We start from the raw sequence: 15971 nt of genomic DNA, 5'->3' as shown, positions 1-15971 counted from the left end.
CCACATAGCACAGGGACCTTTGTGCTTTGTGACCACCTAGAGGGGTGGGATAGGGAGGGTGGGAGGGAGGGAGATGCAAGAGGGAAGAGATATGGGAACATATATATATGTATAACTGATTCACTTTGTTATAAAGCAGAAACTAACACACCATTGTAAAGCAATTATACTCCAGTAAAGATGTTAAAAAAAATTGGAATGGTTTTTAACTACTGATTCCATTTTTTTATCATTTAAGTCTAGCCATCTTTTTTCTGATTGTTACACATTACATTTTTTCTAGAAAATTGTCCCTATTTCCCAAGATTTCAAATTTACTGGCTAAATCTTCTCTTTATATTCTTCATTTCTTTATCTCCCTTTGCTGCATGCTATATAATTTCTTCAGATCTGTTTTCATTTCACTAAATCCCTCTTTGGCTATGTCTAATTTGCTCTCTAACCTGTCCACTGAGGTTTTTTTTATGTCAATGACTATTTCATTTCTAGAATTTCTACTTTGTTCAAATCTATCTGGTTTTTTTTTTAAGTGACTAGATCTTTTCTCAAGTTTTTAATTCATCTTTTAATGCTTATCATTCAGAGTATGTTTTTATAGTCTCTATCACATTGTTCTAATATTGGAAGTTCTTAGGGGGAATAATCTGATTTTTGTTGACTATGCTAAAGTAGCTCATGGTGGATTATTTCTTCACATGTTTTGTAATTTTAGATCATGATCTCATGTTCATCCAGACTTTAATTATGGGAATCCTGTTGGGCCTAGGTTGAAGGCATATCCCTCCAGAGAGCTTTGAGGATTGATTTTGAGCTTGCTTCTGACAGACACTCCAATGCAATTACTTGCCCAGCACCAATTTATTTGACTTTTGGGGGTTCACAGAGCATGCAGGTATTACAAATTCAAATTCTAAACATGTTCAAAGACAGGCTCATGTTTACTAATTCTCAAGGGAAACTACAAATCTTTCAGTTCCCAGGCTCAGATAGAGCCCATTCTTTGTCACCTCCATATAAGAATATATCCTTTCCAAATCAAACTTTTCTCAAACATATAGCCTTTCAAGGGTTCTGGCTTTCTCCTGGGGACAACTCAGCTCCGACTCCCAGCCTGAAATAGTCCCAAGACTTCATTTCCTTTCTTTGTATGGGCTTTAAAACTCAAGTCACTAAGGAATATAACAAAAAAGAAACAGACTCACAGACATAGAGAACCAACCCGCGGTTACCAGCGGAGAAAGGGAAAGGGGTAGGGGACTAAGAAGTACAAACTATTGGGTATAAAATAAGCTACAAGGATATATTGTACAACACAGGGAATATAGCCAATTTTTATAATAACTATAAATGGAGTATAACCTTTAAAAATTGTGAATCACTATATTGTATACCTGGAACTTATATAATATTGTATATCAACCATACTTCAATTAAAAACAAAAAACTCAAGCTACTGAGTTACCAAAACAATCAACTTCTCTACCCCAAGACTGCTACAATATCAGCTTATATGCTTACCACTCTGGTTCTCAATTCCCTTTTCATTTTTTCAACTTTCATTCTTATAAAATTTGCTATATATTTAAAATCATGTTTATTACATGTCATCCATCACTTCTAGCATTTTAAGTGGGACAGTTTTCAAGTTATCGAGACTGCCCGATTGCCAAATAGTCTCCAAAGCTATTACCTTTCTATGTCTTTTCTTGGGCACATGAAAAGATGCTCAACATCACTAATTATTAGAGAAATGCAAATCAAAACTACAATGAGGTATCACCTCACACCACTCAGAATGGCCATTATCAAACAAATCTAGAAATAATAAATGCTGGAAAGGGTGTGGTAAAAAGGGAACCCTCTTGCACTGTTGGTGGGAATGTAAATTGATACAACCACTATGGAAAACAGTATGGAGGTTCCTTAAAAAACTAAAAATAGAACTACCCTATGACCCAGCAATCCCACTACCGGGCATATACCCTGAGAAAACCATAATTCAAAAAGAGACATGTACCACAACGTTCGTTGCAGCACTATTTACAATAGCCAGGACATGGAACCAACCTAAATGTCCATCGACAGATGAATGGATAAAGAAGATGTGGCACATATATACAATGGAATACTACTCGCCATGAAAAGAAATGAAATTGAGTTATTTGTAGTGAGGTGGATGGACCTAGAGTCTGTCATACAGAGTGAAGTAAGTCAGAAAGAGAAAAACAAATACTGTATGCTAACGCATATATATGGAATCTTAAAAAAAAAAATGGTACTGATGAACCTACTTGCAGGGCAGGAATAAAGAGGTAGACATAGAAAATGGACTCGAGGACATGAGGTGGGAGGGTGAAGCTGGGGTGAAGTGAGAGTAGCATTGACATATATATACTACGGAATATAAAATAGTTGGCTGGTGGGAAGCAGCAGCATAGCACAGGGAAATCGGCTCAGTGCTTTGCGATGACCTAGGGGGTGGGATAGGGAGGGTGGGAGGGAGGCTCAAGAGGGAGGGGATATGGGGACATGAGTATGCATGTGGCTGATTCGCTTTGTTGTGCAACAGAAACTAACACAGTATTGTGAAGCAGTTGAGGAGAAGCCTCAATTAGATACTGCTATTTCTTTAGCTATTTCTTATAGTTTCTCATTATCTGTGAAAAAGGTGGGAATGCCCTAGATCAAAGCTTTCTACAACTCATAGTCATTTTGAGTTGCAGAATGAAGAAGGGTAGATGACAACAGGAAGAGAGAGGCCACAAAAGTTATGATAGATTATGAGGGGATATAATGCATAATGAATATTTAAAACCAAAAATATCTTGAATTCAAAATAGTGGAAGGTCCACTGTAATCAATACTTATAGTACACAGCATAGAAAGTACAAACTCATTATGATTCCTCCTCTATAAAATATATAATTTAAACAAATCAAACATAAAGAAAATTAAGAAATAAAATGACTTCTAAAAATAGAATATCTTTTCATTGTATTTGCTGCTGTGTCTTTTTTTTTAAGTGGAAAAAAAGAAAAAGAAGTTATTTTTCAGGAAGGATTTGAAAGAAGAAAAAAATACTGATTATTTTCGTAGTTAGAAAACATATTGTTCCAGGCAGAGTAATAAACAGTTTATAATCATAAAGATTAAAGAGAAGGTTATCATGAAACACTTAAACACCATTCCATGGTGGAATGGACACAAGATGGTAAGAAAGGAGACAAGGGTGTTTTAAATAGAATGAAAACTTTGATAGAAGTTAGATTTTTAGGAGAAATTAAAGGGCTTGTAGAAGTGGACAACGTGAATAAAGGAGTATTCTGAATGTTTAAGAGGGAACAACAGAAACAGAAAGCCCATTGAAAATAAACTTGGAAAATTTGGAAATTGGAAAAGTAGCATTTGCACATTGTTCTTAAGGACAGAAACGCTCTCAATTTGTCCTGCCTTCTGCTTTTCCATTAGGATAGTGCCTATCAGCACCAACAAGGCTGCTATATGCACTGGGCAAGCAGTACTTTTCCACTTCCTCAGTAGTGGGGCAGGGGATACTAAAGATAATGCAATAGAGAAACCATTATCAAAGCAAGATGACAAACGATGAGATTACAGTCTCAGAGGCCAAGAACCCAGAACTGGGGAGACAGACAAATGATGAGAATTAAGGAGCTCTCCACAGGCTTTTACAAATGACAAGCTGGTATTTTTCTACTCTGGGTATAAAATTGATATGTACTGATGGCTTGCCCACTAATCATAGGATGGTGAACTTGAAAAGGACATTAGAGGTCATTTAGACCATTATCTCATTTCATTCGGAATACCTCTTCTCCTCTAAACCATATGACCCTCAGTTCTCCACATTTGCATATATAACGTATAGTTTATATATTTGTGTGTGCGAAGTGTTTCCTTCTAATGAATTTTATTAGACCTCAGTTGAATTACTCACTTTTAACTATACTGAGGCAATTAACCTAAGAGGGATTTGATACTGATTAGAAAGAATATGTTTCTGCCAGTTTTTTGTTTCCCAGGGACACATAAACACACATGCAACCTTACCTTAGTGAAAGCTCGGTAACATAAGCCACACACCTCCACCAGGTAGGCCAAAGTGAAGATGGCATTCTGAATTACAAAGCTGAGCAGTTTTGAAAATGGTTCCAACAAACTCTGCAATGAGATTGGGGCCAAAATAAAACCAAAATCAATTGCTGATTCTTTCATTAAAAAAATGTATTAGAGTCTAATGATACCTTAACTAATGGGATCACTCTTTCTTAATTTCAAATCTGTTGCCAGGTGGCTACTGTAGCAACCCTGTTTGTCTAACAAGAACAGAACTGAATCTTCAATCAATGGCTCAAAGAGCAGGACTTAATCATTTTATTGCTAAAAATAATCCATTTTTTCCATGTGGCATCATTTATAAACCTATGTAACTCCAATCTTATCCTCACACCCACCACCAGCAGTCAAGACTCTGTGAAGTGTGCTTTAGGATCTCCCACTCTATTTCTCTGAATCTTTAGGCATGTGTGAGTTCATCAGACCCAGCTCCTCTAGAAGCCTGTCATCTCAGGTAAGTAGCACAAACCACCCTTGCACGTAAGTACCAAAGCACTGTTAGCTTAGATAATACACATCAGGACCCAGCTTCCTGCCAGTGTTTACCAGGAAGGCTGTCAGTTTTGGGTTCTCCATCTGAATCCCACCCATAAAGGGTCAGTTTTAGATCCTTATGCTTTAAGTCATTTAGAGACATTTATTGGGCACCTACTAAGTAGCAAGCAGAGTTACACGCTTTTGTTTCGTTTATCTCATTTAAATTTCTGATAACAATCCTGGGGAGACAGTATATTATAATAATTAATGACACAAGCTCTAGAATTTCACACCAGTGTTTGCAAACTTTAGCTCTCTGTGACCTTGAATAAGTGATTTAACCTCTCTGGACTTAATTCTCTTCCCTGTAAAATGAGGATAATAATGACCTCCATCTCAATAGTGTTGTGAGAATTAAAGAAGATAATGTATGTAAAGCACTTGGCAACAGTAAGCCTTCCATCACTGTTAGTTATGAACTGCGCCATAACTCTCTGAAGCTTTACTATCCCCATTCTTCAGCTGAGGCAGTTAAGTAGGCAAGTAACTTGCCTAAGGCCATACAGCCATTGAATGGAATTCAAACTCAAATTCCAGGGCAATTTTCCAGAGGGAGAATTGCTCTGTAGGGAAGACAGGATTTTAACTGGGCTCCAAAAGACTTTGATGCTGTGATTTCCACTACTTCTCAACCTCTATGGTCCTAACTATCTGGATTATGAAAGTAATACATGCTCAGTGTGCAAACGCAGGATCTGTAGAAAAGTACAGATAAGGAAATAAAAGTCATCCATATTCCCATCACCCAGTGATAACATTTTGATATATTTCTCTTCTTCGTCACACACCAGTTTACTCAGTTGAAATCTTACACGTATATATAATACTACATTTTGTTAAGATAGTAACGTACGAAATTTCCAATGCTATTTAATTCTTCATAAAGATCCATTTTAATGGCCACAAAAGTCAGATTTTATTATATATAACATCTCAATAAATATGTTTTTGCATGAAATTTGCATTTTCTTCCTTAGAATAGATTACCAGAAAAAGAATGACTAAATCAAAGCATATGTGCATTTTTGAGGTCCTTTTTCCTTATGGATACAAAAATGAATTCATTACATGATAGCTGCCTCTGAGGATAGGAATTATGTTTGTTATTTGTATTACCCGCAAAACCATGCAGTGCTTTCCATACAGAAAATCTTAGAGACACTCTAAGTGTGTGCCAATAGTATTATAGTATGTGAAGAATGAAGAATGGGGATAGTAAAGCTTCTAAGTGTGTGTCAATAGTATTATTGATTCAGTATTGTTTGCTTTGTATAAATGTTGTTGCCTTAAAACACTAATAATGAATGAACAGGGATAGGGATAGGAATATGTGTCTGGTTGATATACATCCTTATTGGTCAAAAAAAGAAACCTGAATTCAGACCTATATAGACACTTGCTCTTTTATCTCGCAAAGCAGCATGGTAATGGGGCAATACAGTACAACAGACAAATAAAAAAGCTTGAAATCAAAGGACATATATTCAAGTCTCAAATCTTCCAGTAACCAGCTCTGTGACCTTGGCCAAGACACTCCATCTCTCTGAGCCTGTTTCCTTATCTGTAAATGAGCAGACTAGACCAAATGATCTCTATGCAATTTTCCAGCATAAACCATGAGTCTATGCAAGCACAGTCAAGGTAAAAAGTTACAGGGGATGTGGCTTCTTGGTATATTAACTAGTAGCTACAAGCCATTGCAATACAAATTATTGCACTATTGCATATAGTGCAGCCTGGGAATGTAGCCAGGAATACGAAAGTAAATGAGCCATAGTGCTGGACTTCATAAAGCTCACAGGCTCACTGGGGAGACTTCAGTATAATGTAACTGCTCATATAGAGAGCTCTGTCAGGTATTGTGGGATCTGATATAGGAGGAAGTTGCTACAGAAAACGTGAGCCTTTATCAATTAGAATGGAATTCAGATTCTCATCTTGAAGAATGAGAAGGAGTTCACTCACCAGCAAGGGTATAAAGCCTTTCAGGCAAAGGAAATGGCCTAAGCAAAGGCAAGGAAGTATGAAATTAAATAAGATTATAAATGTACAGCAATTAGCACAATGTCTGCCATAAGGTAAGTGCTCAGCAAACAGTGGTTATTGTTTCGCTGATGATAATGATGATGATTCTGAAAGTACGCAGGAAGCACAGGGATGGGACAAGTAGCCAAAGACTAACTAGGAAAGGTAGGCTTGCAAGCTAATGAAGTACCTTCTTGTATGCTCCATTAAGGAATTTGGACATTATCTTAAAAGAAGGGAGAAGTTATCAAAGATTTTAAACAAGGAACCAGTGCGATGAGATCTGTGTTTGGAAGGATCATCTAGTTCATAGTATTGAGGATGAACTGGTGGACATGGCCCAGGACTAAAAGGACCAATGATATTGTAATCTATTAGAGTTCTTCATACTAGGCACTTTCAGAAGGTTGAAAGTGGCAACTACAGATTATCATACTAAGTGAAATAAGTCAGAAAGAGAAAGACAAATACCATATGATATCACTTATATGTGGAATCTAAAATATGACAGTGAATCTATCTATGAAACAGAATCAAGGACATAGAGAATAGACTGTTGGTTGCCAAGGGGTGGATGGTGGGAGAGAGATGGATTGGGAGTTTGGGATTAGCAGATGAAAACTGGTATATCTAGAATAGATAAACAACAAGGTCCTACTGTATAGCACAGAGAACTATATTCAATATCCTGTGATAAACCAAAATGGAAAATAATATGAAAAAGAACGTAATATATGTATAACTGAGTCACTTTTCCGTACAGCAGTAATTAACACAACATTGTAATTCCTATACTTCATTAAAAAATAAATTTAAAAAAAAAGGTTGAAAGTGAAGCATTCAGTATGTGATAACTATTTCTTCAGTATTGCTTGCTATATGCCTGTCTTTTTAGGTTAAAAAAATAACCAAATAACCAACTGGTTATGTTTTTCTGAAACATACATACCCTTGTGGCATTGGTAGAGGGTATCTTCAAGAGGCAAATCATAATTCTCAAACTGGAATCTAAAGAACACTATGAACAAATACAAAAAAAGTAAAAGTCAGTACTCTTCTTAACATATCTTTTGCTTCATATATTTCCTCTAAGCATTTATTTTAGGGGAAAAAAATCTGAAATATAGCTGCCTCCTTACAGTTTTCCATGCCATATATTCATGTTGAAAAAAAAAAATTCTTAGCTTTAAAAATTTCATTAAACCATTAATTAAACAGTGTTAAACAATTAAATAATATTAATTGATATTAAATGTGCCCAATTCTAAAGAGGTCTATTAATTTGTGAAAGGTCCTGTTGAAAAAAAAAACCTACTTAGATCAATTTAAAACCATTAGGCTTATTAGTCCAAATAAAGAACATTTCATCTGTCATTTCTCTGCTACGAAAAGATATAACAATAACCTAAGAAAAAGCAGTAAAATTCCTACAACAGAAAATCATGCCTCACAAATCAAGTAGCATATTTTGGCACAATTCCACATCAAAATGTACTTTTTAAATAACGTGTACTGGGTTTGGGGGAAAATGTTATAGCAAGAATAAGCAATGATATTATTTAACATTGTTAAATATATGAAAATAGCAGGTTACAGTGAAATCTCTGCAGCTGTGTACAATACGAACCTCTTTAAGATAGTACAAACGAAGCCAGTGTTTCTCCAAGTATGATCCCTGGACCAGCAGCACCTCTATTACCTGGAAACTAGTTGGAATGCAAATCCTCAGGTCGCACCCCTACTGAACCAGAAGTTCTCAGAATAAGGCCCAGGATTCAGATTTTTAGCAAGTCCTTCAGGGACACTGACACACACCGATGTTTGAAATCCACTTCTCTAAATTGATGAGAACAAACTACAGAAGGTCTTTCAATGGCTTAATGTTTTCCCCAGAGATTAAATACACAGCATAGGATGATCAGAGGCAGTGCCCAGACAAAATCCAGCAGGGCAAGTTTTCAGATAAATGCTGAAAGCATTTCACAAGTATCAATACCTCCTAAGGGAACCATTGGTCTATTTAATCTGCTCAATACCCATAGGAGTTGACGTGACATTTACATTACTTTAAACCAGGGGCTGAAAACCGGGTGCTCATCAGGTCCCCACAGTGACCTATGAAGGAAGTCAGGAAACATCTTAGGAAACGTGGGGAGATGAGGATTGCATTCTCAAATAACAGCTGGCTAGAGTGGAGTAGCAGCTGACCCCATTAGAAAGGACTGGTGCTCTCCAGTTCTCAGGGGTCTCAATTCTCCTTATCTCACTCCACTCCACTCATTAACCTTGCAGTCAGGGTCCCTTTGGACAGGACTGATTATTACAAATTAGGTTTACTAATTGTTTCCAGCTGGCAATACTTCCAACTAGTCCATGTTCAAGTTAAATATTTTCATTATAGCACCGCCCTACAGGCATTTGAATTTGCCATGCCTGCCCCACACCTCCTCTAAAAGTGTGTGGCTCCTAAGCAATGAATGGCCCTGAATGGCTCTCTGCTCCTAGGGAGGGTCCATGTGGTCGTGTTAAAATGCATGCACTTGAATATTTTGGTACATGACTGTTTTTGAATTATGGTTTTCTCAGGGTATATGCCCAGTAGTGGGATTGCTGGGTCTTATGGTAATTCTATTTTTAGTTCTTTAAGGAACCTCCATACTGTTCTCCATAGTGGCTGTACCAATTCACATTCCCACCAACAGTGCAAGAGGGTTCCCTTTTCTCCACACCCTCTCCAGCACTTATTGTTTGTAGATTTTTTGATGGTGGCCATTCTGACCGGTGTGAGATGATATCTCATTGTAGTTTTGATTTGCATTTCTCTAATGATTAATGATGTTGAGCATTCTTTCATGTGTCTGTTGGCAATCTGTATATCTTCTTTGGAGAAATGTCTATTTAGGTCTTCTGCCCATTTTTGGATTGGGTTGTTTGATTTTTAATGTTGAGCTGCATGAGCTGCTTGTAAATTTTGGAGATTAATCCTTTGTCAGTTGCTTCATGGACTTGAGGATACAGGGAGGGGGAAGGGTAAGCTGGGACGAAGTGAGAGAGTGGCATGGACATATATACACTACCAAACATAAAATAGATAGCTAGTGGGAAGCAGCCGCATAGCACAGGAAGATCAGCTCGGTGCTTTGTGACCACCTAGAGGGGTGGGATAGGGAGGGTGGGAGGGAGGGAGATGCAAGAGGGAAGAGATATGGGGACATATGTATATGTATAGCTGATTCACTTTGTTATAAAGCAGAAACTAACACACCATTGTAAAGCAATTATACTCCAATAAAGATGTTAAAAAATGCATGCACTTGACTTCCTAAGTGTATATGTACAATAGCTATGTACATACATAGTTTCAAAGTACCAATTCTCTTTGCTTGGATTTATTCAACTACTCTAGATTTCTGGATAGACAAGAATCACAGGATGTGAGAGATGGCAAAGATCTCAGTATTCCTGCATCTTACAGTAATTTCAGACTCAAAGAAACCAGCATACACCAAGGTAAGGGTCCCTGAATTATCATCCTTACAGACCTTATTTGGGGGTCGCATTTTCCAAATTTGCCAATTTGGGAAAAGGTATTATCAGAGGTGGTTGGTCTTTTAAAAACATTTTACATATATGTAATATTCATTTCAGAAGTAGTGCTGCCAACGTGTAACTTCACTTGTCAGATCCAGTTTTGCTGCAAGTTGAATATTTTTATCTGTGACCTGGATAAAGCACAAAAAGCTTGTGGAACCAATGAGGTTCAAAGACACAGCAATGGCCACTCCCAGCTACCTCCTTTCTCCCTGCTATAGAGACCTGAGTGCCTCTAATTCACCCTTGTTCTAGAAGGACTCTAGGAGTCTGCTAGTGAAAGGACACTGGATTGGGAGTCAGAAGACTTGAGTTCTAATCTTTACACTGCCACTATCTCTCTGAATTTGCAGATCTCCATCTGGAAAATGGGAGCATTGGAAAGGATGGTTTTTATGGGTCTCTTCCAGTTTTGACAGTATAGGATTCTGGTTTTGCATTTAATGGGCTCATATGGAAAATGTTCCTTAGGCTACCAGATTTCTAGCTAGGTAATTTTGTGTGTATTCTTGGAGGGCGGTGTGGCGTTGGGCAGGGGCTGGGGGAGGGAGGAGGGGGAGGAGGGGTAAAGTTGTCAAATAGAAAAATATCATCTTGGTCTTTTAAGTACTTTATTCACACACACAGAAGCAATCACTTCCCTTTAGATAATGCTGTAAAATTGAAGCCTTACATTATATATGTCTGGTCTCCTTTTAGATGAAACTATTATGCTTTTATTTAATATCCTTTTGAGAGAAATTTCTAGATGAACACAATCTACTAACGTCTTCCTGAACTTTTTTATGTTTTACTCAACCGGAAACATGAAATCACTAAGTCAAAAGGTCCACTGCATATTACTGTCAATCTGTAACATTTGAAGGAAAACCTAAATAACATTCTCTACTCTGTGGCTAAAGGAGACTCCTTATAGCCCTTTATGAAACATTCAATCACCCAAGACCCAGATGATCTGCAAACAATAAGGAAGTAATTTAAAATGAAATCCTGGGCTCAGCTTACCTTCAGAGGCAAAACACAAGGCAGCTTGGCAAAAAAAGTCTGAAACTGGTTGCTGATGATTGCCCAGAGGCTACTAGGAGAATCCATGGGCAAAGCTTCCATGAAGGTAGCAATGTTTTCCAAACAGCGTATCATAGCACCCCCTGCTGGTAAATTCTTTTTGTTATTTAGACCCTAAAAACACAAAGCATAGGCAATCAACTGCTGAAACAGTGTGGGAATTCATACAGCTATTTGGCGAAGATCAGTTTTTAAAAATCATATATTCGCACTATAAACACGTGTTGTGTGCCTGCTATAAAGGCTACTCATTGTAACTTCAGGAATACAGGGAAAAATGGACGAGTCCACACAAAGTTGGGGGGGAAACTGTGATCTCTGACTCAGTGAGAAAGGGTGACATGTGAACAGGAAATTAGAAACACCTTTTAAGGATCTACAATTGGTGTGGTTAGGTGTCAAGAAACGCAGTGAATGATGCTTGTTGGCAACTCCACTGGCCAAAGACTGAGGATGACTACTATAGCAACAGCAAAGTCCCTACGGCAATCTGCCAACCCTCCAAGCTAACCGAGCAAAGCTAATGAGCAGAGGACAGGAGACAGACTCCAAGTAAAGCGATACAGCGAATAAGCCGTGGAGATGAGAAGTAGCTTCAAGTCTCATGATACAGAAAATAAGCAGACCTCGAACCCAGATCTTGTGATACACAAACAAACAGTGAAGCTGAAACCTGAATCCAAGTCTCATGATGCGATGCACATGGATCTGCGCACCACCCATTCTGACAGCTGGAGAGTTTTGTGGAGGTGAGTGTTCCACGCCTGGCATGCACCTCTTAGCGAAGGGGTCCAGAGACTTCAAGTAAATTCTAAGTCCGCACTAAACAGCAGTGTCCAACCGACACTATTCTATGTGTTGGCAATTTTCATTTTTTAATGTTAAATTACTTAAAATTTAATTTGACATTTAAAATTTAATACTTAAATTAAATGACTTTGAATTTCTTCCTCAGCAGTGATTTCGGCAGGGGCTCAGAGTGCCGAGAAAGCAAACCTACCTCCAAGAGCTGACTGAGGACAGCAACAGAGCTCAGTTCATTGAAGTCCATCAGAGACGTGGCCAAGGTCCGTAAAAAAGTCCCATCTGGAAAGACAACCATCAGATTTAGTAGCGTTTGGGTTTCAGCACCTAGCCACGTCTGTGGTGTCTGGATTCCCCATGGATGAATTACCTTTGATAGTGCTCTGGAACAGCTGCGGGAAGATGCCATTGGGAGCCAGTTGATGGAAGATACAGCGCAGGAACTGCTTGGCCACCCCGGCTGCATTGCCGGGGAGCATCATGCTGGCGTTGACCAGGGAGAGAAAACACAAGGAATCTTGGAGCAACCAGCATGAGTTCAGGTATTTATTTACTTATTTATTCACATACACATCAGTCCTCTTATGGAATATCCCACTGTCATTTTCATTAGCAAGATGAAATATTCTAGTCACATGGAATCCCTGTTAACGATACGTTTTTAGAAAGAGGGAACCAGGTAATGTCAGAGTTGGTCTCAGACTAATTCCAGCCACCCCACTGTACAGATGAGGGCTCCCAGTCAGAGAGAAAAGGTGACCTACAAAGGCTACAAGTCCAGAGAATGGCAGAGTCAGGACTAGAATCCAGGATGGGGATTATCAGCAAGATCCTCTCAGAAAGTGGCGTTGGCTAAGAGAGAGAGCCCCTCTGAGGGAAAATGCAGGAGGGAGATGTCCATTCCTACTGGAAGATCTGGGAAGTTTTCTTGGGGCATCTGAGCTGCTACTTGTAAAAAGGTTAGGACTTTGATATGTGCAGTTTTCCCCTTTACCCTCTGCACTACCAACTGCATGTCAAAACAGGGAGCCAAGAGATGATTATTTGGCCTTTCCCCTTAGACCAAAGTATCAGAAAGGATGTTCCCAGAGGTGATTGTAGCTGAGTTGCTGAAAAGAAGAAGGAGGAAATCAAAGAGCCCAGCTGGGTAACTAGTAAAAAATCCGTCTTGTCTAATTGTTTCTTTCTGCCTTGTCTACCCTGATATGCTGGCTCAAACTTACAGGTCAAAAATGTTCTTCAGGAAGAAATGACACCAAACTCTCACAAACTCTTTTGAAAATTAGAAAAGGAGGGAACCCTTCCCAGTGTATTTTATGAGGCCCTAAAACTAAAATCAGATAAAGCATTACAAATAAAACAAAACAAAAACCAAGAAGGAACAAAATGAAAAGAAAAAGGACAGACCAATAGTCCTCATGGACATTGACTCCAACTGTAGATAAAAAGGATTATTGACCGTGACCAAATAGAGTTTATCCCAGGAATGTAAGAATCACTTAATATTCAAAACCCAATCAATGCAATTCAATAGCTTAAAGAATAAAGGGTAAAAACCATAGTTATTTCAATAGATAACAGAAAGTGCATTTGATAAAATTCAACATGCATTCATAAAAAACTCTCAGCAAACTAGAAATAGAAGGAACTATCCTCAGTCTGGTAAAGGGCACCTATGAAAACCTATAGCAAACATAATTAATGGTGAGATATTAAATGATTGTCTTGTAAGAGCAGGAACAAGGCAAGGGTGCTCATTCACATCTTTACTTTTACACTGGAGGCCCTAGCCAATGCAAGAGAGTAACAAAAAAATAAAAGGCATAAAAATCAGAAAGAGGTGAAACTGTCACTATTTACAGACGATATGACTTTCTACATACAATTGCCTTTACATTCTAAGGAATCTAAAAGGCAGCTACTACAACTAATAAGTGAATTTAGTTTATTACATTACAATATGAATACAAAAATTGTATATCTGTATATCAGCAGCAAAAAGTTAGAAAACCAAAATGTTTTAAATTTCATTTACATTGGCATTAAAAACCCAAAATTCCTGGGAATAAATTTAACAAAAGCTATGCAAGATCTCTACAATGAAAGCCATAAAACATTGCTGAGAGAAACAAAGACCAAATGAAATGACGATAGACACCATGTTTATTAATTGAAAGACTCAATATTTTTATGATATCATTTATCCCCAAACTGACTTAGAGTCTGAATACAATCCTAGGAGGCTTTCCCCCACAGATTGAGAAGATTTTTCTACAATTTATATGGAAATGTAAGGAATCTAGAATATCCAAATCAACCTTCTTTTAAAGGATGACCAAAGTTGGAGAACTCACAATGACTTCAAGACCTACTATACGGCTACAGTAATCGAGGCTACAGTAATCGAGACAGCGCGGCGCCAGCACAAGGATCAACATATAGATCAGTGAGGCAGGACAGAGAGCCTAGAAACAGACTGAACCTAATACGGTTATCTGATTTTAACAGACACCAAAGGGATCCAATGGGGAAAGGGAAAGTCTTTTTTTTTTTTTTTAATGGTGCTGAAATAACTAAGGTATTCACATGGATAAAATGGAACTTCAGCCCCTACCTCACACCATACATAAAAATTAATTTGAGATGGATCATGTAAATGCTAAATATAAATGCTAAAACCATAAAACTTCTATTGGGAGACATTGGAAAATATATTCTTGACTTAAGGATAGGCAAAGGTTCCTTAGATAAACAATAAGAAGGAATAGTCATAAGTTGTTTTAAAATTTTAAAACATTAGACTTCATCTAAGTTAAAAACTTCTCATCAGAGCTTCCCTGGTGGCCCAGTGGTTAAGAATCTGCCTGCCAATGCAGGGGACACAGGTTCGAGCCCTGGTCCGGGACCACATGCCATGGAGCAACTAAGCCCATGGGCTGCAACTACTGAGCGTGCGCTCTAGAGCCCGTGAGCCACAACTACTGAGCCCGCGTGCCACAACTACTGAAGCCTGTGTGCCTAGAACCCGTGCTCTGCAACAAGAGAAGCCACCGCAATGAGAAGCCCACACGCCGCAACTAGAGAAAACCCGAGCACAGCAACGAAGACCCAACGCAGCCAAATAAATAAATAAATTTATTTTTTTTAAAAAAGTATTTGTTGACTGAAATGAGTGAATGCAGGATTGAATAAATGAAGGTGTGAAGAGAAAATGAACGAGTGCTCTCTGGAGCTGCAACTGAACCTAACCATATTCCTCCCGTGGTAAACACTCTAGTGTTTTAGAAATGGATGAACATGCACAGGGGACAAAAAGAAAGTGAGATTTGAGCTCATTTTAGGACCTTACCTTTCTGCTTGATTAGAAAAAGTTGTGCTGGATGCCAATCTAGGAAATAAAGTAAACAGAGTCACATGAGTATCTTAGGGTTTCATGATGAAATGCATGAGTACTGTATGCCGCACTGCAGCTCCCATTTAGATGGGGGACATGTAAAACCATTGACAATTCCTTTGACCAGGGACAGAGGATCCACTCAGGGGTCAATCTCCAGGGTTCAATTTAATCTAGTTTCTGAAATCTGCTTTCTGCATCAAATATTTCCATGGAGATGCATACAATTGAGTTAGTTGAATAGCACCCAGTCAATCTACAAATATGTCCTTTGCAGCCAGGTTAGACAGATAACAGAACAGTATTTGACCCAGTCCATCCCCATATTAACTCAACTCAAAATTCATTTCTTTGTATACAACCTCTGAAACCTCACCACAAACAAACCACAAACTGTAAAAGCCTCTGTAAGATAGCAAAA

At 38.2% G+C, this 15971-nt stretch overlaps 1 protein-coding gene across 13 annotated transcripts in view; it reads right to left on the bottom strand.

Annotated features, from left to right (window-relative positions):
* Window positions 1-15971, bottom strand: part of UNC79 (unc-79 homolog, NALCN channel complex subunit) — a 249666-nt gene that overhangs the window by 36165 nt on the left and 197530 nt on the right. For 12 of the 13 annotated variants that reach the window (XM_030883497.2, XM_060295215.1, XM_060295222.1 and 9 more), the window contains 6 exons: window positions 15506-15544; window positions 12527-12639; window positions 12353-12438; window positions 11293-11466; window positions 7646-7714; window positions 4069-4179 (listed from right to left, as the gene is read on the bottom strand). In XM_030883497.2, coding sequence (XP_030739357.2) covers window positions 4069-4179; window positions 7646-7714; window positions 11293-11466; window positions 12353-12438; window positions 12527-12639; window positions 15506-15544 — 592 coding nt within the window. Of the gene's footprint in view, window positions 1-4068; window positions 4180-7645; window positions 7715-7940; window positions 8435-11292; window positions 11467-12352; window positions 12439-12526; window positions 12640-15505; window positions 15545-15971 lie in introns of those variants that run through there. The other variant, XM_060295224.1, reaches the window with a different exon arrangement.

The sequence above is a fragment of the Globicephala melas genome, chromosome 2 (genome assembly GCF_963455315.2).
Source record: "Globicephala melas chromosome 2, mGloMel1.2, whole genome shotgun sequence".
In the NCBI taxonomy this organism is placed as follows: Eukaryota; Metazoa; Chordata; class Mammalia; order Artiodactyla; family Delphinidae; genus Globicephala; species Globicephala melas.
Note: the sequence above shows the minus strand (reverse complement) of the source record. Positions and strands in the feature narration are given on the sequence as shown.